We start from the raw sequence: 27,856 nt of genomic DNA, 5'->3' as shown, positions 1-27,856 counted from the left end.
AAAACGAAGTCATAAAAAAAAATATTCTGAAATAAATATATATTTCCTTGGCTAAGAAATAAAGAGAGCAATGTCAGAGGTATAACTGCTATTTGTTCCTGGTGTGCGGAGTGTGTAAACACAAACTCTTTTATTAACAGAAGTACTCATCTGAAGTTTTCTGCAAGAGTCACAAGATCAACCTGTAGTATGTACAGGCTTCGGCAGAAAGGACTGCTCCAGAGGAAATAGCAATGCTACTAATTCTGCTTGAAACAAAAGTTAGCCTGCTACCTCGTGAATCACCTTTTTCTGTAAAGGGCACTAACCCTTGCCCATTACTTCCCCTTGGCACTGCCAGGTGTCACTAGTTTTTAGCTGAGCGAGATACTAACAAAAATGCTCACATGGTTGAGTGGTTGGAATGGGTTTTAAGTAATGTGATTGGTAAGTATTCTCAGAGAAACATAATTTACATAAACATTTGCTTTCTCCTTTGAATACATTCCCCAATTACATCATATTAGGAGAAGAAGTAATAGGACGAGGGGATGCTGAGCATCTGACCTCTACCTCAGGTATCCTTTTATGGAAGAATCGCTGGATTCCCCATGTGAATGATAACATGTTCTACTAATTACATAAGCAACACAGCCAGGGGTCACTTGACTGTGACCCTTATCTACGATTAAGAAGATGAATATTTAAATCTTCTTACCTATAAAACTTCACTGGCAAATCCAGAAAAGCTTACAAGCTGTGTCGGTTGATTTAGCTGGGTCTAGTGGCCACATGTGCTGCTGCCACTAGACCTACCAGATTCAAGGTTTGCCTCTGTGACACTAAGTCTCTGAGATGAAGGTTCTAAAAGGCTGACTGTGCATGCCAAACAACAGCTATTATATCTAAACGTTGCATTCAAACACAAGAATCGCAGAGATGGCTCAAAGCTTCTGAGCAGTAATTTTCATGAGGCAACACTGATCTGGTGAGATGTCAAAGTACACTGAGCATACAACCCATGTCAGAAATGAAGCAAAGGCTTGTGGGGTGATACTCTGTGTTCTGGGCAACACCGGAAGGAAGAGGTATTTGCAAGTGCCATGACTTGTCTCTGCATTTCAAGCAGTACTTTAGAGTGCAAACAGGATCTTGGATATCTGATGTTCTCGACCTACCTATGGAATAGAACAAGTGTGGGACAACTGTCTGTAACAGGTGGCAACTTATTTTGGGCAACAAAGCCTGGCTGTGTCAAGAGTATCACTAAACCCTCCGATCTGAACTAAGAGGTTTGGATCGACATAAAGAGCATGCTGGTCACTTAACCCTCTTGCCAAAGCTAAAGCTATCAGAAAACATGACTTGTGTGATAGTGACTTTAGCAAAGTGTGGGCTAGAGGTTCAAGTGGATTTAAATCGAGCCATGTTAAAACCCAGGATTGGTTCCATTTCAAAACAAGAGTGAGTGAGTAAGGTCAATTGAGAAAAAAAGGTCTAAAGGATCCAACAGGTCTACATCATGCCCAAAATCATGTCTGCCATGATGTTTGGATGTGTCCAATATCATCAAGCAGTAGCCTTTGATAGAGATGGGGCCAACTGTTTCTCCTCAAAGAGCCAGAGAAAAAAAGTTGGCCAGTTGAGGGATTTAGGCACGCAGAGAGACGATGTTGGTATGGCACCAGTCCCTGAAAACAAGCCACTTTCCCTCATAAGCCTTCAGAGTGGAGGGCCTTCTTGCTCTCAAGATTCTCTCCACAATCGAAGGTTCTAACTGTTTGTCTCACAAGCTGTCCAGATAAGAGCCAAGCATTTATGAACAAAATGACAGTCCAGGCAAGGAAGGACCACCAGTGATTGTCGTTGTCGAGAAGATTTGGGATGGCAAGAATCTTTCTGGGCATGTCTATCACTAGAATGAGCAAATCAGTGACCCAGGACAAAGATGGGTCTCAACTTGATGTTTGCTTTCAGAAAAAGAAACAGCCTTTAATAAAAACCCAGGGGATTGTGGTCTTTGCACAAGCTCCATCAAATTATTTTTTTGACAAGCAACTGTATCTTCTGTTGTAGAAAGGCATCTTTCTCCTGATCTGACGGTGCCTCCATGAAGCGGGTAGCAGAGGAGATGGGAGAGTGTTGTTCATGAATGTAAATCGAAGCCCCTCTGAACAACCTGGATCCCCCCCATTGTCAGGGAATAGGGAGATCCAGTGAGCTCAAAATTCAGTTCTTTCTACCTCTGTGCGATTGCTCCAGGGAGTGATGTTGGTCCCCATGTGACTGTGAAGATCCTGTCTTGAGGCCACTTAACATCCCTTCACATTGGCAGGGGCTGAGTGGTTCCAAATGCCTGTGTGGGTTGAGTGGAAAGGTGAAGGTGCAGTTCCTGAACTGCCTGCATTCGAACTTCCTCTATTCTTCCTCCAAAGCTATGGTGACCTGAATAGGGTCATCAGGAAATTGAGGATATGACATGGTTTGAGAGATGTGGATCAGAGACACGTGACACATTGTATTTAGGAGCAAATTGGCTGAACCTGTCAAAGTCTGGTCATGGTAGGGCGAGTAGCCCTGGTCAATGACCCGATCACTCCTGGCCATTGCCTTCAAAATGTGGCCATTACCAGGTGTCTCTGTTAAGTCTGAAAGGTGTCAATGAGGCTAAATCCAACAATCCAACAATGAAGATGGTGCACTGACATCCCAAACCAGCTCTGATGGGCATGGAGCACATTTGCCCACCTTATAAAACAGACAAGCAAACATTTAAAAAGCAGACCTGCCAACCCTGATGAATCCATCTCAGTAAGGCAGTTGATATTTTAACATTTTCAGCAAGGTGTAACAAAATATCAATAACTGCTACTGTAAAGCTGAAAAACGTAATTAAAAGTTTGACACATCAAACGATAAACATTACATTCAATTGAAAAGTTTGTAAAGTACATGTTGACTTTATTTACCACTAGTACAGTTGCAAAAGGTATAAAAGAGGCAGAGCAGTATAAGGCAGTCAACCAAGAAGTCAAGACAAGTTTAAAAAAAGCAAAAGAGAACTGGAAATATGAAATGTCCAAAGACATTGAGTGAAACTTGAAAATGAACAACAGCAGGAAAGCATACCAACTGCATACCAACTGGTCCATGTTCTAACAAGCGCAAAACAACGGTGGGTTATCTCCTTACAGGACAAAGCCGGAAACTGCCTCACAGAAGAAAAAGATATTCTGAAAAGATGGACAGAGTACTGTGCAGAACTTTACAACCACCAAGCCACAATAGATCCAGAGGTACTGAACATCCCTCCTGCAACTAACAACGACAACTACCCTATCATACGAGAAGAAGTAGAAGCTGCAGTGAGATCGCTGAAAAGTATAAGTCAGCAGGAGTGGACAACATCCCCGCAGAACTATCCAGGCTGGGGAACAAGCAATGATTAACGCCCTCGAAAATATCTTTAACAAGATCTGGCAAACAGGAGTATGGTCATTGCCATGGACCCAATCACTGATCATCACCCTCCCCAAGAAAGGCAACTTGCAACAGTGTTAAAACCAATGTACAATCAGTCTTATAAGCCATCCAAACAAAGTCATGTTAAGGATACTGCTGAATAAACTAAAACCACAGGCTGAAAAGATCATTGCCAAGGAGCAGGCGGGGTTCAGAGCAGGGCACAGCACAACAGAGCAGATCTTCAACCTCAGGATACTGTGTGAGAAGTACCTCCAATACCAGCAAGATCTGTACCACATCTTTGTGGATTTCAAGAAGGCATTTGACAGGGTAGGGCATGCAGCTTTGTAGGCAAATATGAGACTGTGCAACATCAATGCCAACCTTATCACAGTAATAGAGCACCTCTACGACAAGGCCACCAGTGCAGTACACTTCAACGGCAGCATAGGGGACTGGTTCAGAACGACAGTCGTAGTCAGAGAAGGCTGTCTGTTCTCTCCCACATAATTCAACTTCTGAAGAGAATTATGGCAGTTGCGCTTGATAAGCATACAGGGACAGTCAGCACTGGCGGCAGAACAATCACCAACTTACGTTTTGCTGACGACATTGATGGACTAGCAGGGAATGAGCAAGAATTAGCTAGAAACAGTCCACAGCTTCAAGTATTTGGGTGCAACTGTAACAGATGAAGGATTGAAGCCTGAAATACTCTCTAGGATTGTACAGACAACAACAGCACTGACAAAACTGAACCCCATCTGCAAGGACAAGAACATCTAACTCAGTTCAAAAGTCAGACTGATGCATTCACAAGTGATCTCCATATTTCTATATGCCTGTGAATCATGGACCACGACAGCAGACTTGGAGAAAAGGATACAGGCTACAGAGATGAGATGTTTCCGAAAGATCCTCGTCATCACATACAAAGACCAATGAAGAAATACAGCAAAGGATAAGACAAGCCAAAGGGTCTCACGATGACCTCCTGATCATAGTGAAAAAACTGAAACTGCCAAGACAATCCTACAAGGCACTGTACAATGAAGAAAGAGGCAGGCAAAGAAAGAGGTGGGAAGATAACATTCGAGAGTGGACAGGCATGACACTGAGTGACTCACTGAGAAAGACAGAAAGTCGAGAGGAATGGAGGAAGCTGGTTGTTAGGTCTTGTGCAGTGCCCCAACAGTTTTCCTGACTACGGGACTGATGAGGATGATGACAGTTGCACAAACTCTAGTTCCAAACCTTATGCAGCTCAATGGCTTGTTGCTATCTCTCAAACTGACATAATTCTTTGAAATTTTTTCCATTTCACATGACGATGGTAATCATATCTCCCGCCAAGAGACATACTCAAATTGGCATGTGATGTCCAATAAACATAATTGTGTCCTTTCCAGCTTTTATTCACAAGAATCTGAATACTCCTTTTTATTCTTCTGTACCGATTATTATCACTTTTCTAGAAGCTTATTTTCCCTTTCGTCTTAAACATGCATTGCTTTCTGGATGCCTTTTAAAAAAATTATATAATCAACAGTTTGATAATGCAGATGCTTTGCATGAACAAATAGGTGCAGTTTAAAGCATAAGGGGTGCTGCTGTAATGTTAGCCTGGTTCTCTGACTACTTTCACATAGTCTAAGATGAAACCCTAATCCAAATAAAACACAGATGAAACAAATATCCGGATTTTTTGGCAACAATCATTTTTTTATAGTTTTTGCTAGTATGCCGTAAGTCTGTATTTTAAGAGTAATTTCATAAGACTTACAGCAAAATCGTAAGAGTTGACAGGTCAGGAAAAGCTACTATAATCTTGTCAAGTGCTGGGAGATCAGTACTGAAGGTGTCTGTCACTTCAAGTCTGTCTCATCCTCTTCATCAAGATGTACTGATTCTTTAGAGTAGCTGTAGGGGTTGGGGCATTCTGATGTAGCCAACACCGCATAAATGTTCTCTACTGTGGCTTGATTGATCCATGATCTGATCTAAGTTAATATGTGAAGGAAGGTAGATTTGAAGGAGTTCTGTCGCACTCACTGTGCATTGAGGCTCCAATGGGTCTACTTATAGCTCTGGAGAAGACATGCCAGGTGGTATGAAGACTCAATTCCATCCATATGAAATGTCCTTAGCTGTTTATTTTTGGACAGGCAATGAACATACAGAAGTCCTGCAATGCCAGGACTACAAGCTGGTCTGACCAGCGAAAGGTCAGCTTGGAAACTGGCCTTATATAAGTTGGTCTGGCCATCACTGGTACCAGCCGCTCCAGGGCCTGGCTGGACAGAGAGATTTCTCACTTAAATCTCTGTCATAGAAAGGGCATGTCACCGAGTGTACTGTTAGACAGATCTGTCACTAAGATCCCCATAAATCATAATTGGCAGGACCAATTCAAAGGAAAGGTTCCCATGTTGGAACAGCTGGCCAGCAGTGACGGCTGAATGGCCAGTAATGGTATGGTTTATGGTTTATTATTCATTAGATCCAATGGACGTGGTACAAACCACATGCATCCAAACTTATAGCACCCAAGACCATGCTCGGACAAGTGGTAGGACTTATGCCCTCTAGACTGCCAAAAATTGTGTAACATTGCCCAATGAGACAGGGTTGGCTGGACCATCTGCTCACAAGGTCTCCTGTGTTGAATGGTCTGTGTCGGCTATACGATTTGTGATGGCTGGATGACTAGTAACTGTGCAGTGGTATAAGGAGGTGGATCCAAATGATCCAATATGAACCAAATGCACCCTGACTTACAGAACTAATGGCCATGCTCAGTCATGCAGTAGAGGAATTACATTCAGTGGGCTGCCTAAATTTGGGGAATACTCCCCAATGAGTCGGTATTGCCAACAACAAACCATAGATTGTCTTCCTTTACTTATTCTGTCTTTCCTTCAACACCAAATGAATAATGGCTTTGAATGTGCATTTCAAAAATTTAGTAAACATTTCTCCGCAAATGATACAAGAGAACAAAGCATAGGTTTGCAAATCAGTATGTGACTATCTAGCTAAAAACATAGATTAGCAAAACAGTGTGTGACTAACTAGATAATAGCATAGCCCAGACTTTCTCTCACTATGTATTACAGACACTGCATATCATAGTGTATACTTAGTATATCAAAACAAGAGTCATGGTAGACTTCCTTGCTCCAAAGTTGCAAAAATAGCATTCTGCTGAAACAAAACAAGAAAAGAAAGCAAAGCAAATTAGTAATTCATCAAGTTACTAAATTGCTAATATAAATATATTCCCCGTTACTTATGAAGGAATCAAAAAAGTCACTGTCGCATTGGAAACTTATAAAATATGCTTTGTAATAATGCATTTCAAATATTTAGTTGACAGTTCTTCTGAAACTACACAAGGAAAAGAAACCAAAGCATAACTTAGCAATGCAGCATGTTAACAACTCACTAAAACCAACTGCATTACAAATGGAGATAGACAAAAAAGTCAAAGTTGCAATAACTCATAATGACCTTGCAGAGGTCAACAACAGTTTCATGTTACATGGTCTAAAAAGGAAAAACTCCCTAAAGGTGACAAAACCACACAAATTTGGCAGAAACTGTAAAAACAATCTATACAACCCGCAGCAGAATAATTAATCTACATAAATCCAAAAGAAACGTTAGATGAGTCAATCAGAACACAAAAATGGCCTGGATTGTTAGAGGATAAACTGGATGTAATACATTCCAGCAGCGAAACTATAAAATAGCGACACCTGGTTGTGCCAAGTGGGTAATGGGCAAGAGTTATTGCTCTTTCTCTATTACTATAGACAGAAAAAGATGAGTGTATGTGTGATTTGGAGTTTTAACATAGCTTTAACAATTATTCAGTCATATCGCTATCATGTCTGCAGTGTGACAGTTTATAGTGATGTCTAACACTGGGGCATCATGCCGCAGACATGTAGCATGATGTCCCACCCAGTCACATTATCCTGACACCAGTCCGACCAGTCCTAACACTAACCTCTTAATGCTGAGCACCAGGCGAGGCAGCTGTTAGTACCATTTTTGTAAGTCTTTGGTATGACTCAGCCAAGGACCGAACCCATATGGTTAGAGGAGGCTGCTCTAACCATTAGGCCACAGAAGCAGTCTACAGAAAAAGACGATTTATGTCATTCAGTAGGGCTGGATTCATGAGGGAGCAACCTATTATTCCTAATATAATGTGGTTGGGGAATGTATTCAAAGAAGAAAAAAGTCAATACAAATCTAAATAATTCATTTTCATTGTTATTTTTTAAATATTTAGAATTACACAAATATATGCTAAATCATGTGAATCATGCAATTACTGGTATTTTGGATGAGTCTCCAAACTCTTGACTCAAAGTAGCATTTTACTTCAAAGGTATTACACTAAACTTCTTGTTACTTTTTTACGTGAAAGATCTCTGTGAAAATCAAATTGCCACACTTTTACACATCTAACTGTGAAATGTTTACACTCAGATCTCCAGTATCATAATGCTCCCACTGATAAGGGTCTATGAAGGTCATTCAACTTATGATATCAAGTGAAATGCATAAACCCTGATCATCCTGCACATCATCCGTCGGCAAACCTGTGCATGTTCACATTTGGTTATACAAGTTAAATATTGTAAATGTAACCTGTTCTGATGCTGGCAGACTTCCATACATAGGTAAAACCTTCATTTTCATGGGATGTTTTTCTTTGTAGAGTCTTTTAGCCTCATCACTGAAACAAGAAATTAATGATTAAAGTAAATCTGTGCTTTCAAAAAACCAAATCTTTATCACAAAAGTACAGAATATTCAAATACTGAAAATATGAAATATTCATATGGAAAACATTTCATACTTTTGTAGTAAACGAACAATTTTGTTGGGATAAAACTAAATGTGGGCACAATTTACATTCTCAGAACATCCTCATATTTTTCCATCACATATAAGAAAGAAAAAAATACAAAAAAAATGTGGCCATTCTGAAGTGCTTTAATTTTTACTATGTTCACAATAACTTGTTACATGTTTAGGCTCGAATAAACAGTAACACAGAAAGAGTGAAAACATTAACAAATAATTTATTTTCCTGGAAAAATTCTGTAAAAATGAAAAAAAAAAGGAGATGAACTAACAGTTTCAAGAATCAAACCCAAAAATAATCTAAGAATAATCAAAAAATTATTTTGCTAACGTCCTAGTAACAAATGCTCTAATAACTTCAAGTTCAAATACTGATGGAAAATCCAAGATGGATGATGATGACTTATGCTGTAATCAGTACTGTGCTTATCTACACTTCCTTGTAGAAATACAAATAATAGCACTCCAGAGTTGGAAATCCAAATTAAATTTGTAAGCAATGTCTTTTTAATATTTCTGTGTGAGCATTCTTCAAAATATTTCCAGAGAAAACAGAACTAATCCTTTTGAAATCCAACTGATCTGAAGAAAATTATAACTCAAAATCTGGCTACAACAAAATAACCTGACATCAGTGTAAAAAGCCCAAAACTGAGAGATCTCTCTCTAAAAGAAAGATTATAATGTATTCTAAGACGTAGTTTTGAAATTCCCCCAAGTTGCGAAATCAGAAGGGGGTTCACGTGATCGTTTTTATATTATGTACACCAAATATGACCCTGATGACAACCAATCATTTTAAAATAAAATAGAACTTGTTTACAAAGGTTGCTGTAATTTCTGAAACAAGGTCAAGATTTAGATCAACACCTGGTGTTTACGAATGAATGATTCAGGTCAACTAAATAACTAAATATCATCACCAGTGAATACATTTACATTATAATAGAATATAACAGAATAAAAAATTTAAAACTGACAAACAATTAAATTAAAATAAATATGAATTAAATCAGATGTATGTAACAAACTGCCTTAAAGCCTTTGATTGTTACTATGTTCACAATAACTTCACTGTTGTGGCATCATTTGTACAATGTGTCATCACTAATAGCAATATAAGCAATAATCTGAGGCAACTGAAACCAAATGATTTCTTGAAGTTGCAGGAATAACATCAAAAATTAAAATTGCTGACTTTTCACTAAGGACAGAAATATTATCTATTACTTTCAACAGTAAACTAATTTAATTGTTTGTTTGTTAGTTTTAAAATAATTTAATTTCATTACATGCTATTGCAATGTAACATTGTATGCTGGACTTGACCTTGTCCAAGGGGACCCAAGTGGCCGAATGGTCTGAAGTGCTCACCGTTACAGATCACTGCCATCTCACCTCTGTCTGCATGGGTTCGAGTCTCATATTCGGAAAACGGGGTTATGGGGGAAAACTTGCCAGTAGCTTCTTGTGGGTCAGTGGATCTTTCCTGGGTTTTCCCAGGTTCTTCCTCCACCATTTATACTAGTCGCCATGTATAGCCTATCTTGTGTTGAAAAATGGTGTTAAACCCTACAACAACAACAACCTTGTCCAAAACCGAGTTCATTTCTGCTTGACTTGACAGACTTTTGTTTTAAAATTTTTTTCATTTTATGTCAACAACTAAAATATAGCTAAATTATTCTCTATTTTTATGGGCTTAATATCAGGCTCTTTATTAACTGAATAAGTAAATATGATGACTTGGGTTTTGGACTTTCCTAAGTTTCACAGGTTATGGTTTTGATTTGTGAACAACAGGATCATTACAGAAGGTTATTTTCCATCAGGTAATGTTTTTTGTTTAGAAAATGTTAATTAAGACCTGAGGTCAAGTAGAAAACTATATAATCTTGTGACTGTGAGGACTTGGTCATTCATGCTTTAACATCTAGCACTTTAAAGTTGAATTATATGTTGTGTCCAGGAGTTTTGTGCTGGAATCTTTTTTTCTTCAAATTATTGAATTCAAGTGATTATTTTCTCTGGAAATACAAAAATGCTCTGATAAAATTCTTGGATAAAGATATTCACTGGAATTTATACTGAATTCAAACCTGGAATTATATTTCTGTGATTAAACTAAACACTGCTGACACATCAACACTTCAACAGCTACCACAGACACGTCATCGATTTCAGTTTTGGGATATTTTCTGGAGTTTTACTGAATTTTATTCAGGACTTTAAATTACTAGGACTTGTGCCTGTAAATCTTGGATTATTCTGGGATTTAATTTGCCATACCATAAATTGTTTTTTCTCATTTTCATTTTGTATTCTAGGGAAATAAATATATTTGTTAAAATTTACAAAGCTTATTGTCTTTCTCTCTTTACTGTTACTTATTTTAAGAGCACAGACTCGTAACAATATCTATAACCCATTTTTTTTCATTTTGTACGCAAACATTCTACTGTGAGATACAATTCTTTTTATTCAAATATAAGTATAACACTTGAAAAATACCTCAACCAGATTTAATACAAGTGAAATGCATACTCACATCAAAAGGGAGACTACTGTCTCCACCTCCTCCTGAAAAGAAAAGTAAACAGATATTAGAAGATATTCTCTGATCAAAAAGTAGGGATCAAATCTAATATTGTATTTTACAAATAAATTTACAGCAGTGTCTCAATTCCAGGTTTCTGTTTTACAGGTTTAAACTTCTGTACTTGAACAGAAGCCACTCACCAGAATCATAACACCAGAAACAAACAGGAATTTGTTTATTGTTGACGAAGTTGACTGTATGTAAATAACATGTTAATGAAGTACATTTAGGGTTAGAGAGTAACAGGCTGGGATTTACTTCACATTCAAGTCACCAACAAGACTGCTAGCTCTGGTGTGACATTTTCACTTCCAGTTTTTCTAAGGTCTGCATAAGGAAATAATCTAACTGTGGCCATTTAAACATACTCCATCAATGATTAACAAATGTTTCATTCATTAGCAAATAAAACTGTCAGCCTGAAACGTTTTCAAAGACAATGAATGCTCTGTAATAAGTAAAAATAACCAGACAAGATATGCAGTGTTATGTATATTTAATTTTATGATTTACCTTTGTCTGTAGTTGAGGATACAGGTCTACCTGACTACTCTCATGTTTGTTTTGTTAGTAAGTTATAAATAGGCTGTTTACTTGGGTCTGAGTTCAAGATGTAGCCTTGATTATGACCATAGAAGATTCTAGAAACAAATTTTGTTAACAAGTTGGGGTGATTTTCCATTATTATCATTATTACTATTATTATAGTTATTGCAACCGATTTTTTAACAGATCTGTAAAAGACCAAACCAAGCCATGGTAATCCTTAGTGCTTATGGCAAAGAAAACCAGACACTCTCATTAGCTTGTAATATTTACTAATCTTTCAGATGTCTACATACATATACAAATTTTTCTAAGCATGATAACATCTCAACTAAACCTATATAAATGAGAAGAGTACATGATTGTCTCATTGGAATAATGACATAAATTAACCTGAATAATGACATACATATAAATTAACCTGAATAATGACATACATATAAATTAACCTGAATAATGACATACATATAAATTAACCTGAATAATGACATATACATAAATTAACCTGAATAATGACATACATATAAATTAACCTGAATAATGATATGCATATAATATACCCAATCATCCTATCATAGCAAGCTGGAAGAACTCATAATTTACAACTGCTAAGAACATTCAAGAAAATCTTTTAGAGTTTTACATTTAGCGTCTAATATATTACGCTAAGATTTGTATTGTATATAATAATTGGATATATTAAATTAGCTCATGTATTTTATCTATCAATGGACCAAGGAGTCTGAAATATAGAATTGTTATCACCTTGTAAATTGGCTTAAAACTTTGGTTACTTCCGCACAGACAATGAAAATGGCAATAATTCAAAAACAATCAAAGAACAAACTCTCTCAAAATATACAAATATGTATGATTTCTTTTGCTGGTTTCCTTTTCTTAATTTAGATGCATTTGTTACAGATACTGAAAAATTATTTTAAAAAAGCACTGACTTGACATCCATCATTAATAGTGGCCGTGTCAACAAACAATGCAAAATAAATTTCTATTACATTCTATCTTTAATTTTCCTTACAAGCACACATAATCTTCTATATCAGGCATGTGCAACCTCTGGAACATGGGCCATACCCAAACCACAACCAGAGTGTATCCACTTATTTGCATAGGGTGTGGCTTTAAGAATTGCTTATCCCTAAAAGAAGTTACCTGCTTGGTCATCATAAAAACAACATTGCATTTAAGGTCACCCTTATTAGGAAAATGCCTGTCTTAAACAGCTTACTTTTCAAAGTCATGTAAACTAAATCAATGCAGAAATAAAAAATCTCAAATATGCAACCACTTCTCTCCAAGGTAAATTATCTCCCTTCACAGTGCTACATGCATTCATACATTGTATAACATCCAGAATGTATACCTGTCCTGTTAGAAACGCCAACACGTCACCTGACTGCTCATTATGATGAATTTTTATAACAGTTTCAACAGTGCCCTTCACATAATTTGGTAAAGGACTGAAAGAAAAAAAAATAAAAAGAACATTTATTTTATCAGCTAAATGACAAAATCCACCTTGGGATGTTTTTAAAAAAAGCATCAGAGCCAGCAAAGGCACTTTTACTGAAGAAGTTAGGGGTCAATGTCAAATGATGTTTTATAATAACTGATTAAAATTTCCTTCTAATATACAAGTCACATAAATTATACTCTTTATAAGGATACAAGTCACATAAATTATACTCTTTATAAGGATACAAGTCACATAAATTATACTCTTTATAAGGATACAAGTCACATAAATTATACTCTTTATAAGGATACAAGTAACATAAATTATACTCTTTATAAAGATACAAGTAACATAAATTATACTCTTTATAAAGATACAAGTCACATAAATATGTTTTCCAACCAATGATGGTGCCCTGAAATTAAGTATGGGGATATGACTCTGAATATAAAAATCTATCAAGTTAGATGTAAAAGGCCAATCTTCATTGGTTTCAAGGTTTAACCATACATGGAAAGAGGTCACCTATTTATATATTCTATGAGGCAGAGGGCATGGCTATAGTTTACAACAAATTGTCAGTAAAAGATATACAACTGACAGAAGATTCATTAAAGTATCTTCAGTGGTTCAAAAGCTATAAACTCAGAACAAGGATACAAGGTAACGATGAAGAACATGAATTCACATCAATATTTAATTTTGTCATCACAACTTATTATGCAAACTTACTCTAGGCAATAGTGTACGTCAACAGGAAACATTCTCCCCTCAATTGTCAAGATGCCTGCTGTGTCTCTGCTGAAAAAAAACAAAACAAAGTGTTTACTGATAAACACAAACCCCTCCAAGCAAAAGGGCCCCAGGTGACCGAATGGTCTAAGGTGCTCGCCTTTACAGACCACTGACATCACTTAAATCCCAGGGTTTGAGTCTCGGACTCAGCCAACATTGGCATTGAGAGTATCTTCCAGTGGGTCAGTGTTTCTTCTGTGGGTTTTCCCAGGTAATTCATCCAATAAATATATTGACCACCACATATAGCCTAACAATAACAACAACATCCCTCCCCCAACAGTAACACATTTGTTTATAACAACATACAGCCTTGTACTGCAGATTGATGCCTAATCCAAAGGAGTTAAGAATTTTGCACCACCTGGAGGAAAGAAATATTACTCCAATATAATACTCATCATGGTATATCAACATAAAAAGTTTCATCAGCAGTGGAAGAAATATTACTCCAACATACTAGTCAATATGATACATCAAGATACAAAGTTCCACACATCAAGATAAAAAGTTCCACACATCAAGATACAAAGTTCCACACATCAAGATACAAAGTTCCACATCAAGATACAAAGTTCCACACATCAAGATGCAAAGTTCCACACATCAAGATACAAAGTTCCACACATCAAGATACAAAGTTCCACACATCAAGATGCAAAGTTCCACACATCAAGATACAAAGTTCCACACATCAAGATGCAAAGTTCCACACATCAAGATACAAAGTTCCACACATCAAGATGCAAAGTTCCACACATCAAGATACAAAGTTCCACACATCAAGATGCAAAGTTCCACACATCAAGATACAAAGTTCCATTCATCAAGATACAAAGTTCCACACATCAAGATACAAAGTTTCATCAGTGAAGAGTCAAAATAATGTCAGAGGGTTAAAGATGTGACACAAATAGCTGAAAATACAAACATCATGCAAGCATGCAAATCAAGTCAAAATGTCCTCAATTTTTATAGCCGAGTTACTCTCACTATGATGCATTCTCACATGAAAAGGTTTCAAGATATATCTGCATTAGGAAAAGATGCTGAGATGCCATTGACTTTCATCAAGGTATGCAAGTCATTCTCTGACAACAGAATTACTAACCTATACAATCATGTCTTTCTCGTAAACAAATTCACAATCTCTGCAAGTTGATATCAGAAATTGTATCATTTCTTTCCAAAATGAAAATCTTTGTTCAGGCTGTACTACCATTTAGTTTTATATTAAAAATATGATAAAACATTGACCTACATATAGCTATCCCTCTCCCTTTTTTCATCTGCAAGACCTTATTAGTTAAACAGTTAAAATATGAGATTTTAAGTTTAAATGTATGATTCAGCTGAGGCTTTAGTTTCAGAAAATTTTAATTCTGCTCTTAATTTATTGACCGAGTAGTGCAGATTTCAGAAGTTTATGATGAATCAAAAATTGAGGGTGGAGGATGGTTGTGGAGGGGGTATACATTTTTGCAGGTTCCTTGGTTGTTACAAACCATCAATTTAAAAACCCAAACAATAATTCCAAAACAGGAGAATCTCTCTGCCAAACCGCAAATTTAAGTACCAATGAAACTGCCATATAACCAAAAGCACAATAATTGAAAACAAAGAAAATTAATCAGAATTAAAGTAACTGATTAAGGAAACATCAGAACTACAAAGATCTGTAAAAACAAACACAAAAACTAAAGGGTCCTAAAACTACTATATCTATGTGACCCTTTGGTGGAAAATAGCAAGACATTTTTTCATGTGTGTGTGCTTGTGTGTCTGAGAGAGAGAGAGAGAAAGAAAGAAAGAGCAGCCTCAAAGAAACCTGATCAAACTATCACACATCTAGCCAGTCTTATTATTCTATGGATTATCTGGACATGTGCCAAGGTGGGACATATGGGAATACAAAAAAATACAAGGGAAACTCAATATGCCCCTACCACTGTTGTTGTGGGGCATCATGAACCTGACATTGTTACTGAGGCTAAGTGATATTTTTATGCATATTATGACCCAGATTTTAGCATTACACTTGAGCTCAAGCTCAGTGTTACTTGGATACCGCAACTTTACTTAAAACATTTTTACAATGTTAGAACTTCCAATTTTACACTGTTAGAACTTTTCTGATTTTCCTCACGTTTATCATATCAATGAACCATAGTGCTTGCCCTAGCCAATGCTACAATTCACATCAAATATTAATATTACAGATGGGTATTCCCTGTTATTGGCATTTTCTTTCTTATGGACAACCATCTGTATATGCATATAAAAATGATAATAGCAACACATTTTCTTTGACTTCCAAACTGAACATTCCCAAGCCCATACTAATAAATTTAGCCCAGGCAAGCTTTTAAATGCCTTTGATTTGTCCTCCAATTGCCACACTTTTCACTTTTATTGGGAGTCAAACAAACTATATGTCACTTCCACATCAACATGGTTACAAGCATCTGCATGAGGCATATTAATCTAGGACTGATTAATCATCAAAAATTAGCTTAAAAGCTCACCTTTCATCCTTCGAGTCATTTCTGTTGAAGAAATCTCTCATTTCCTGCAACAACAAATTAAAAACAAGTCATAAAAACAAGAAATTATCTCCACCCCAACAGGTCCCCCACTTATGTAATGACCCCTCCGAAATGTACCCTATGACACATCACTCTCAATATTTATACAACTTATGCATGTAAAATTATGGTTCAGCTATCTCGGTGTATATTCTACTAATGCTACAATGTTTCCATGGTTACATTATATAAAAAAACTGAATGCAGAAAATTCTCAGTATTAAAAGACTCTATGCAAGTTTCTTCATATATATACTAAATTTGGCTGAAATACCTTGAATGGTTTGAAAGTTAATGCTTTGGGAAGAAAATCTTTATGGAGAGACATACAGGCTTGGCAATATCTATACCCCATATTACAAGCCAATGATACAGTATTTCATACAATGTATCACAAAGGCAATCTTAAAATAAGTTCTGCATCTGATGATGAGACTTCTTGTATAATTAGACCACTCCAGTGACCTAAGTGGCTAGAGCATCTGCCTCAGATACAGGAGGTCATGGGTTCGAATCCCAGCAGAGTCAAACTAAAGACATATAAAAATAGTACTAGCAGCTGCCTTGCTTGGTGCTCAGCATTAAGTTAGCATTAGGCCTGGCTGGGCTGGTGTCAGGATAATGTGACTGGGTGGGATAGGATGCTACGTGTCTGCAGTATGATGCCCCTGTGCTAGACATCACTATAAACTGCCACACTCCGGACATAACAATATGATTAAAATTGTTAAAGCTATGTTAAAAATCCAAACTGCACACATTCATACACTCTATCATAATTGTTTAAGGAAAGAATGGGGTTAAAGTCACATTTTTGGGACAGGACATGACCTTTTCAGTTGAAAATGACAAAGAAATAAACCTAGCTCTGCATATTTGTAACTGTAATCTGTGCATACTTAAATGTAAATAATTCCATATGTCATCAAGTTTCTGTATATATGCACTTATAAGTCAAGTCTCACTACAAACAACATAGATGCTGATTTGCCATTACACTGAGCACCCAAGATCATGATTTACATTGACTGTAGCTGGACATGACTTCTAAGTAAGTATATATGGTAAGTTTTATAAATATAGTTCTTGATCATCTTTTTCACAGATTCATTTATTGGATATATGTACCTCAGCATCCAGAGTAGCAGATGAAACAATAATCTTGAGATCATCTCTCTTCTGCTGAATCTGAAAGAATACATTAAAACTGACATAGTACTGCTGGTAGGAACAGTGATAAAAACACCTGTAACACAAGCTAGCTTCTCTTTCAAACCAGATGGTAAATGTGTATTATTTTTATCTTTACAAACAAGTGTACTCTTAAGTTTGTTTCTACTTCAAATTTAGCTAATTCTTTATTGACTTTGTTCTTATTTTTAAAAGGATAGATTCATGTAAGAAGCATTTCAATACAAAGATAGAAAAAATGAAGAGACCCATGAGGATCTTACCAAACAATAAAATCAGGCCAGAAATAGGGCACAAGGTGTATACTTGATGCTATGCATAAAATACTTGGACTTTTTATTAAAAAAAAACAATTATGCTGAAATTACATTTGTTGAAATCTTGTTAATGGCTCATATATGCATTGGAAATTTTGTCAAATTCTCATACATGCAATAGAAATCTTGTCAGGGACTCACATATGCAATGAAAATCTTGCCATAGGCTCATATATGCAATGGAAATCTTATCAGGGATTCATATATACAATGAAAATCTTGTCAAAGTCTCATATATGCAATGGAAATATTGGCATAGGCTCATATATAAAGTGGAAATCATGTCCAAGGTTCATATAACCAATGGAGATTTTGTCAAAAGCTCATTTCTAGAATGGAAATCTTCTCAAAGGCTCATATATGCAATGGAAATCTTGTTAAAGGCTCATAAATGAAATAAAAATCTTGTCACAGGCTCATGTATACAATCAAAATCTTCTCAAAGCCTCATATCTACAATGGAAATCTTGTCAAAGGCTCAGATGTACAATGGAAATTGTGATAAACACTTGAATGTATAATGGAAAACTTTTCAAAGGCTACTGTATGCATGGCTTCTTTTGACACTAAAAATTACTGAACATTTAACAATAAAAAGAACTAGAAATGTGTTCATGGAACACGTCTCTTCACAGTGCCTCAAAACTGATCTAAATGCAAAACTTAACAAATATGTGACAGATGAGGATGAATAAATTGCCTTTGTTTGAATGGATGGACAGACAGAGGATGAACAAAATGCCTTTGTTTGAATGGATGGACAGACAGACAGAGGATGAATAAAATGCCTTTGTTTGATTGGATAGATAGACAGACAGAGGATGAATAAAATGCCTTTGTTTGAATGGATGGACAGGCAGACAGAGGATGAATAAAATGCCTTTGTTTGAATGGATGGACAGACAGACAGAGAAGACAATATATGCCCCCTACCATTCTTGTTGTGAGGTATAAAAATATAAAATATAAGATATTTCTTTTTAACAAGCCTCCATCTGTGACTAGCATCAATCTAAATTTGTCATGGTATAACATACCAGTAGACAAAGCTCTATAGTGTTAACACATGAAACAATCAACATAGACCGTGTTATGTCAGTACATTATGCAAAAGCTAATATGGGTCTACGCAGTTTTAACTCATTTTAAAACAGATAACTATTAAAATCCTTACTTTTCGGAGAAGTCCCATGATGATATCTGTATGCAGTGTTCTCTCATGCGCTTCATCCAACATTATTACACTATATGGGAAACAAGAAAACTCATTAGATCAATCATGTGGGAGAAGACTCATGAGTGTGTGTGATTTGGATTTTTAACATAGCTTTAAAAAAATTTCAGCCATATCGCTATGTGTGACATTTTATAGTGACATCTAGCACTAAGGCATCAGGCCTCAGACATGTAGCATGATGGAAAAAGACCATGATAATATCTGTATGCAAGGTTCCTCATGTGCTTCATCCAACATTATTACACTGCATGGGAAGCAAGAAAACTCATTAAATTAATCGTTTGGGAGAAGACCCATGATAATATCTGTAAGCAGTGTTCTCTCATGCACTTCATCCAACATTATTACACTGTATGGGAAACAAGAAAACCCATGATGATATCTGCATGCAAGGTTCCTCATGCACGGCATCCAACATTATTACACTATATGGGAAACATGAAAACTCATTAAATCAATCATTTGGGAGAAGACCCATGAGTGTGTGTGATTTGGATTTTTAATGCAGCTTTAACAATTTTTCAGTCATATTGCTACAATGTCTGCAGTGTGACATTTTATAGTGACATCTAGTACTAAGGCATCAGGCTGCAGACATGTAGCATGATGGAAAAAGGCCCATGATAATATCTGTATGCAAGGTTCCTCATGTGCGTCATCCAACATTATTACACTATATGGGAACAAGAAAAATCATTAAATCAATCATTTGGGAGAAGACCCATGATATCTGAATGCAGTGTTCTCTCATGCGCTTCATCCAACATTATTACACTGTATGGGAAACCAGAAAACTCATTAGATCAATCATGTGGGAGAAGACCCATGATAATATCTGTATGCAAGGTTCCTCGTATGCGTCATCCAACATGGGAAACAAGAATACTCATTAAATTAATCATCAGACATTTAATAATCTCACCATCATACATGAGAAGCATGCAGAATACTTTGGTCCTTTTGGGTTTGTGTCAGCTAATTACAATAATTGGTCAAAAGTGTTTTCTTAAATCTGCGCTGCTCAGTCAAAAAAAATCCCTGCAAAGGAATATAACTACTACTTTAGTGTCTTTGAAATGCCACATCATTTTGGAAATAACGCTTACAGTAAAATCACAGGCAAAATTTGCTTTTGACTTGGATATCAAATTACAGATAAAGCATGCTTTGAATTGGATACCACCAGCTTGAAAAACACATCAGGTTGAAGATAAATTTTTGCCTTTGAATTTACTACAGGTAAATTTGTGATTAGTGTGAAAATGATGTAGTACATGAAAGACTGAAGCCTGCTATTTATTTAAGTTGGTTACCTTGTCAGAGCAGATCAGATTTTTTTGCAACACTTTCACCTACTGTTTTGATTGGCTGTGATTTAAAGCTAATGCAAAAATCTAGAAAAGCTCCAAATCCCCAAGACAGTAGATGTTGAGGTTGTGTCTGAATGATGTACTTTTGTGTTTTCTGCTAAAGTGATACAATACTTTGAAAGATGCAGAATCTGAATGGAATACCTGGCAACTTTTATTTCATCTCATAAAAATGCACATGAAAGAAAAGAAAAAGCAAGAAACAGACAAAAGTATATTACACATTATCTGTCCAATAAAGGAAATAGGGCAAATGCTGTCTATATAAGGAACCCCAAAGGAATATAAGTCATTGATTCCTACATCAAGCCATAAAACAATTGCAAAGTTAGAAAATATGTAAATTTATTGTCACACCTATGACAAGATTGATGCAAGCATAGTAACACAACCAAACAATCTCTGTGATCTTTACTGCTGACATTTAAACCCCCATTCGTCTACAAATATGTGACAAATCTGGTAATAATGTATATATGGAAAAACAATGTATAGTCCTTTCATTCAGCTCTTAACAATTTACCTTTAAAAACAATGTATATATGTGGCCTTGACCTTTGCTGCCTGAATCAATCATCCCCATGGAAGCAAACTCATGAATCTGCTTTTCATTAAAAAAAATTGACCATTGTGACAGACTTTTAACCTTCTGGCCACTACCTCAGTTAATGATGGTACCAGATTCAAATACCACAGCATGCTTATGTTATTTGCCTCCATTTTATTTTCTTGTTGATGTGCTTTATGCCTTAAATTAGGAAAGAGAACTATGTTACTAAGGTTATGATTCAGATTAGGGTTAGGGTTAGTAAATAGTTAACTTTGATGAAAATTCCTGTGGCAGTAATAAATAGTACTACCAAATCCAAACAAGCATTAATCCTGTGAACTCCTTGGCAGAATTTGCTCAACAGATCTTGCAGTGTATTTAAAGTTAACATAAAAGCCATTTAAATGTGCACATGTTGCAACCTTATCCATCTATCGTGGTATTAAGCTTCCAGGAGTCAATTAGTTCAATTCCAGCTCCACATTTCTGATTAATAATTTCAAAAGGCACATCAGAATAGATACTGCTTCTACATATAATAGCAAATTAATACTTATGTTTCACAACAATCCTCAATTTTCCACTGCCACTGTCTTACTACTGCTATAATGCCATATGTACTAGATACAATTCATGCTCCTGAGACAACCTATACAGCTTGATTACATTCAGCAGGCAGCTCAGGACATTTTGCTGCATGCTCTCTTCTAGGTCCTAGTTACCTGCATCTACAGGAAATATTTATTCAGTTGCACATATGGATAACTATGGTCTTATGTAGGTGGATGCTATAATTCCATATAACACCTAAGACAAGAATATACACCCAGCTCGAGGTCACCAGTGACTTTCTTCCTCTTAAATTCTCAAGGTAGCACAAGATGTATGCAGCTTGCTCTTTAAAATGCATATGACCTCCCACAGTGGCTTCGTCCCTTTCAAACTGAGAAACTGGCAGCTGTCATTGGGCACCTCAAGAACACACTGATGGCCTAAATGGTTAGGGCATCTGAATCGGATGTGGGAGGTTGCAGGTTCAAACCCTGGCTGAGTCTCACCAAATACTTATAAAAATGGTAATAGCAGCTGCCTGGCTAGATACTCAGCATTAAGAGGTTAGTGTTAGGACTGGTCGGCCTGGTATCAAGACTGGAACATACAAATACTTTTGACTTTTGATGCTACATGATGCCCAAGTGCTACAAATCACTATAAATTGCCACACTGCAGCAATATGACTGAAAAATTGTTAAAGCTATGTTAAAAGTCCAAATCACACACACACAAGAATTGGCTTGCTCTCTGTAACACATAAGACCTTCCATACACCAGATGTCACATGATATTTTGCTTCTTGCTCTTGATGTTCCTTGGCTGTAGGTAGATGTTATTTTCACAGTGGCATCAAACTTGCAAAACTCAAACATACCAAACATTGTGAACATAAAATGCTTTAAAAAAATTATCATTTTTTTGTTTTAGCAAAATGTGAGTGTTCTGAGTTATTAACGAGGAGTTACTGTATAACTATCATTCAGACATGGAACATGCAAATACTTTTGACAATAAATGTAGCATTTTTTTATATTTCATATCATTAGAGTATGAAAAACGGGGGAAAATATTTTATGATATAAAATAAAGGCATCTGAATTCCTTGCCAATGATTGTTTTTAAAAATGCAATGAGTGCAAAATCAACTAATTTTCTGTTCAATTAAATTTGCAGATTTTTTTTCAAATATTTCTGCAACATAGATCAAATTATGAAAATTCTATCCAACAGCAAAATGTCTCAAATCTTCAAATAGAAAACTGTTATCCCCATTCCAAAGCAATCTGGAACAATGTGTTAAAAAGTTACAAATACCGTAACTCTCTCAATTCCAATTTTTCATTGCATACCTGTATTTCTTCAGCAAGGGATCTGCCATTATCTCTCTCACCATCATACCATCAGTCAGAAACTGAAAATTGAAAAATACATACATCACCACACAACAATATAGGCTGGTTTGAATTATGAAAAAACAAATGTAGCCAGGGTTGCAATTGTCATTCTAAATATTGGCATTGTAGAAATGACAACCCAAGTTTTTCATGGTTTGAGCAAATCACATAAACAGATTTAGTACTTGGTACAGAAAATCATCAGATTACATGACCAAATGCTATTGGAACTCCTCTTAAAAGTTGAACATTCGATTTGCTTTTTGTTGTGCCTTCAATTCTAACAATCAAAACAAATGCTCACAACACAACATCTCAGATGCTGTTGTCAGGTGGACTATGAGACAAAAAGAAAACAGAGAACATCAGGAAACACTATCAACCTTTGACAAATGAACATCAGAAGAAAAGTGAAAGCTCAAGTCCTGGACTTTATTTGGGACCAGAGATGGATGATCCTGATCTTCAAACATATTTTTCTTAACTTCTGAATGTATCTTGTTCAAATTTTTGCATATATTTCAATACAAATAAATGTCCTTTAACACCATACAAACTGCATTTAAATATATTTACATTTTCTGTCATATCTTTGTCCTGAATATCTATGTTGGTATATTCTTCTTGAAATAATCAAAGTTTGTTACCGCACATTATCCCATGTTTTGTTTAATATTTAACTGGTCAAATAATCAAAGTATCCACGATACTAATGATACAATGAAACCAGAGTGGTGGAAAGATGTATGAAACAAGGAAAAAGATTAATGTTCTGAAGTAATACAAATTTGTACTAAATAGTGTTCTACATTTGTAAAATTGACATGCAAATTACAGGAATTCATGTTCTCCACTTTTTGTTGGACATCAAAGCACTGCAGCTTTCAACTAACCAGTGTTATGCTTCCAACTTAACGTGATATGAATTTGCTGATTTATTTTGTCTGTTTCTGGAGGCTTCCAAGTGAACCTATTAGGAATTTGTTTTGTTTTTTCATTTCTGCATTCAAGCATGAATTCTGTGTCCTCTGCAAGCTTGCAGTCTAGTTCTGTATTAGATGACATACCAAAAAGTTGATAATCACTTAATTTCAGTTTACAATCAACTCATTTATCCCCAGTTTCTCTATGGTTTTCAAACATGATTAAGAGGGTGATGAGAGTTTGAATCATCGGAGCTTATTTATACTGCTTTCATTTAATTTAAAGTCTAGCAACAACAGTATAAGACAAATGGCTCTACTGGGCAAAATGAATCTAAGTCAGGGCAAGATACCATTTAAAATTCACTTGCTTTGGGCCAGTAAGAATTCTGCTTCTCTGCTACCCAAAAAAGTACTAAACATAATCTGGGGAAAAAACTATAGTTTGTGTTAAAAAAAATGCAGACCTTCAACATTACTCTATGTGTAGTCTACAAGTTTTAGTGTAATATTTGAGGTTCTTGCACCAACTTAAAACTCCCTAATCAAAGTCCTGGTTTAAGATTAATGCTTCTTATAACACAAAACAAAAACTCACATTTATATCCGGTTACAGTGAGTGTCTAATTCAAAACTCAAGCACTTGAAACTGCATACTCAACTCAGACTTGAGTACTCAAAATCATGATCACCAAAGGCACTATCTCCAAGGTCTGAGGAAACGCCTATCCACCTACCCACCATTTTAAATTTGAATACAAGTGTTTCCCAGTGATAAAAATGGCAAATGTTGCTCATGTATTTTGTACGCATCTACTAAACATTTCCATAACAAAATTACAACTGCATGTAATTTTCAGTTAACCAATCAAAATGTACTATTCCAGTCAGTCACTGCATCATCAGGGCTGGTCAGTGCATGGCAGCAGGTCATTTAAAATTTGGAAAACATTTTTCAATGTTATAAAGACATGCAGACTGCAATGTTGGAATTGTAAGCCTAATATTTGTGCTAACCATCAGTAAGGAATAGTATAGCTTAAGAAAACAGTTTGATCAAAAATTAGATCAGTGGACACATTCTCCCTCGTTATTCTAAATACAACTTCATAGAGATTTCATATATACATAAGTAAATACACCTCTCCCTCAATAACTCACGCACAACAGGGTCCACAAACATAGACCCCACTATAAGCTTTGACATTGAGAAACCATGTGGGGGGGGGAACAGCATTAGGGAATGGGGCTGTTTATTGACTGAATCCTCATTTTACAATCATGTTGATAATAATTTTTAATAACGTGCTTTTTCTCATGAAGTTGTTCGTTATTCTGTTTAAATAACATTTATTTTCAAAATGTCCAATGTATGAAAGATCGCTCCAACTGGTTTCAACAACCATCCATGTATGCGAAAACATCTGTGTATTACATCACTGCTTTTTGTTTCTTATACAACAAATACTTCCGGAAGTCAGTTATCAAAACACAGTCGGCACTTAATTAGGTTCTCAGAGAAACGCTCCCAGACATAGCTGTTATGGCAGATTAACACATTTTATGTTTAATTACAAGAGGATACATTGCATTTATGACAATTACACTTAAAAGAAACTAAAAGACAGAACTAGAACACAAACTTCAACTGATAAAAAAATTATTTAATTTGTATTTATTTATTCAAGTACTGCCTCCACTCGGCATAAGTGACATTTTCATTGATCGAAATTTCCTTACATATCGTTAATTGCAGTGTACTAGGAATGTCGTTTGGAAAGAAAATGTAAAAAAATTGCATGACCTATTTTCAAATTTGATATTTCAAAGTGTTGATTAAAATTTCCAGGTCCTATCTACCATTTTCGATGATAAAACAAGCAATATATCGGTTTCCATTACCAATTTTGATCGCGATTTTTTTCAAGTTCAACAAATAGGGATCAATTTTTAGGGTATTTTCTGGTTTTAAAAATGGGAGCCATGCTTGACCCCGCGTTATAAGTGGGTTTGCAAGTTATCAGGGCGCAAGTTATCAAGGAAGTGGTGTATATACATAAGTAACAAGAAAATCATAAGTAACATGTCTTTTAGGAGTTATCTCATACTTCTGTCAAGAACTCCAGTCCCAAAATTAAGACTCAACTTTAAGATATACCTGACTTGTACTTAAATACTCATTGCATAATTACATCTGTATCCATAACTGCAAACAACACTGCAGCTATCACTGATGTGCTATAATTAGATTGGATATACTTATATAGGGGGTTTCACGGTTGCAACAGAGTTACTGATAATAGCGCCTAAAATTACCTCCCTTAGCTCCAATGTGCATGCCCACAAAAAATTTCCAGATAGTTCACCGTTTTACACTTGGTTAACAAAACAAAGTCAACAAAGGAAGATATCTTAGCTGTACTACAGATCATCATGGTTAAACCAAGGAATCAATTATATATGTCAGATACCTTTTGTTCATACTAGGAGAACAATTATAGCCATTAAATCAGATAATTAGATAATATTTACTTTCCATACTTAAATGATATCAAATAATTAAATTAAACACACTGTCCATACCTGATAATATAGATTCATTATCCATAATTTCAGATACATCTGTAGGAACATTTCATTCTGCTCTCCGATTTCAAACATTTATTGCACATTTTTGGTTATATAACTTTAACGAAAACAATCTCAACAATCTGCATTTTTCATATGTTGATATATCTTTCTTTCTCAGTTACTTTCACAAGGCTAACAGTTCGTTTTTTGACTTTTGAAATATCAAGTATTGGACAGTACATGCAATAACTTTCAGCATGATTTTTCTTTGCCTATGTTGGCACGTAATAACTCTCAAATTTGTTTGGGTCTTTAGAAAACATTCTGATTGCCAGCAGCAGATTCATCTAGAACAGCCTTATTAAAATTAGTTTAATTCTTTTTAACTTTCCTTGCATCAAATATGTAAGTTTTAAAGATCCAATTATTTCACATATTCCGACATATTACTTTGGTTCGCCTTTTAAATCAATATTGATTCACGTGACCAGATGTAAAATTGCAAAAAGTATGATTTAAAAAAGGGACTGCTTGTAAGAACATACTCTACAAGTCAATAATAAATGGATACTCACAAGTATTCATATTTGTTGTCTTTATTTATCAGTAACTCTTTCTAACTTAGCATCATTTTATATATGTATGCAAACACACATTCATTCAAGGATATACAGACCCATACACCAGATGAAAGGAGACAGATATACAGACAAACAGACAGATAGGTGAGAGCCACAAATGTCCTATACATGCATAGTGTGTCTAACATCGTTATTTCTCCAAACTGTATACTCTAACATTTCCAACCGTTCAAGGAAATAAAATAATCATCAAGGAGACTCGTACATGTGTGCCTGTCTGTTCAAGTGTGGTTGACATTTGTGCATTTTGAAAAAACTCAAGTTATTTCATGAAAAATATAATGAACATTAATATAAAAGCAACAGTCTAAATCAATAAGAACCTTAAGAAGTTATAATTTTTTTCTCGTCGTTCAACCTCCATTAACTGCAATTATTGAAGCTGTACAAAATAAACATATTTTCTTTATTCTTTATGCTGCAATACACTTTCGCATAATCAAATAATACAAACTAGAAAATAAGGTAGTAATGGAAAGATAATGAAGTTCTGAAATGGGCAGATAATATTTATTTGAAAGTTGGGAGCAGCGCAAGTTAGTGAAAAAAAATAAAAGATGTAAAAATAATTGATCAAATATTGATAGAATTTCTTTTTAAGAAGTGAGATATCAATCCTGCTTGCATAATGTGAGCGGTCTGTCACATTTTCTTGATCTCCATCTGCCATCTGAATTGACTGAACTGTCCGAAAATGAGTTGCACCAATATGCCCTCTGGTGTTTTCAAGGGGAGATACCAACCATGAAACCCCCTATACAGTATGCCTTATACTGTGTCTTG

The 27,856-nt window shown here is 35.7% G+C and overlaps 1 protein-coding gene across 2 annotated transcripts in view; it reads right to left on the bottom strand.

The window, feature by feature from the left end:
* The window catches only part of LOC149780902 (putative ATP-dependent RNA helicase DHX35), a 460,487-nt gene that overhangs the window by 399,933 nt on the left and 32,698 nt on the right, over window positions 1-27,856 (bottom strand). For both annotated transcript variants that reach the window (XM_089937996.1, XM_089937997.1), the window contains 8 exons: window positions 22,894-22,955; window positions 19,007-19,076; window positions 17,453-17,512; window positions 16,265-16,308; window positions 13,677-13,745; window positions 12,852-12,948; window positions 10,874-10,905; window positions 8,107-8,194 (listed from right to left, as the gene is read on the bottom strand). In XM_089937996.1, coding sequence (XP_089794122.1) covers window positions 8,107-8,194; window positions 10,874-10,905; window positions 12,852-12,948; window positions 13,677-13,745; window positions 16,265-16,308; window positions 17,453-17,512; window positions 19,007-19,076; window positions 22,894-22,955 — 522 coding nt within the window. The remainder of the gene's footprint in view (window positions 1-8,106; window positions 8,195-10,873; window positions 10,906-12,851; window positions 12,949-13,676; window positions 13,746-16,264; window positions 16,309-17,452; window positions 17,513-19,006; window positions 19,077-22,893; window positions 22,956-27,856) is intronic.

The sequence above is a fragment of the Sinohyriopsis cumingii genome, chromosome 16 (genome assembly GCF_028554795.1).
Source record: "Sinohyriopsis cumingii isolate HCF-2022 chromosome 16, ASM2855479v2, whole genome shotgun sequence".
NCBI lineage: Eukaryota > Metazoa > Mollusca > Bivalvia > Unionida > Unionidae > Sinohyriopsis > Sinohyriopsis cumingii.
Note: the sequence above shows the minus strand (reverse complement) of the source record. Positions and strands in the feature narration are given on the sequence as shown.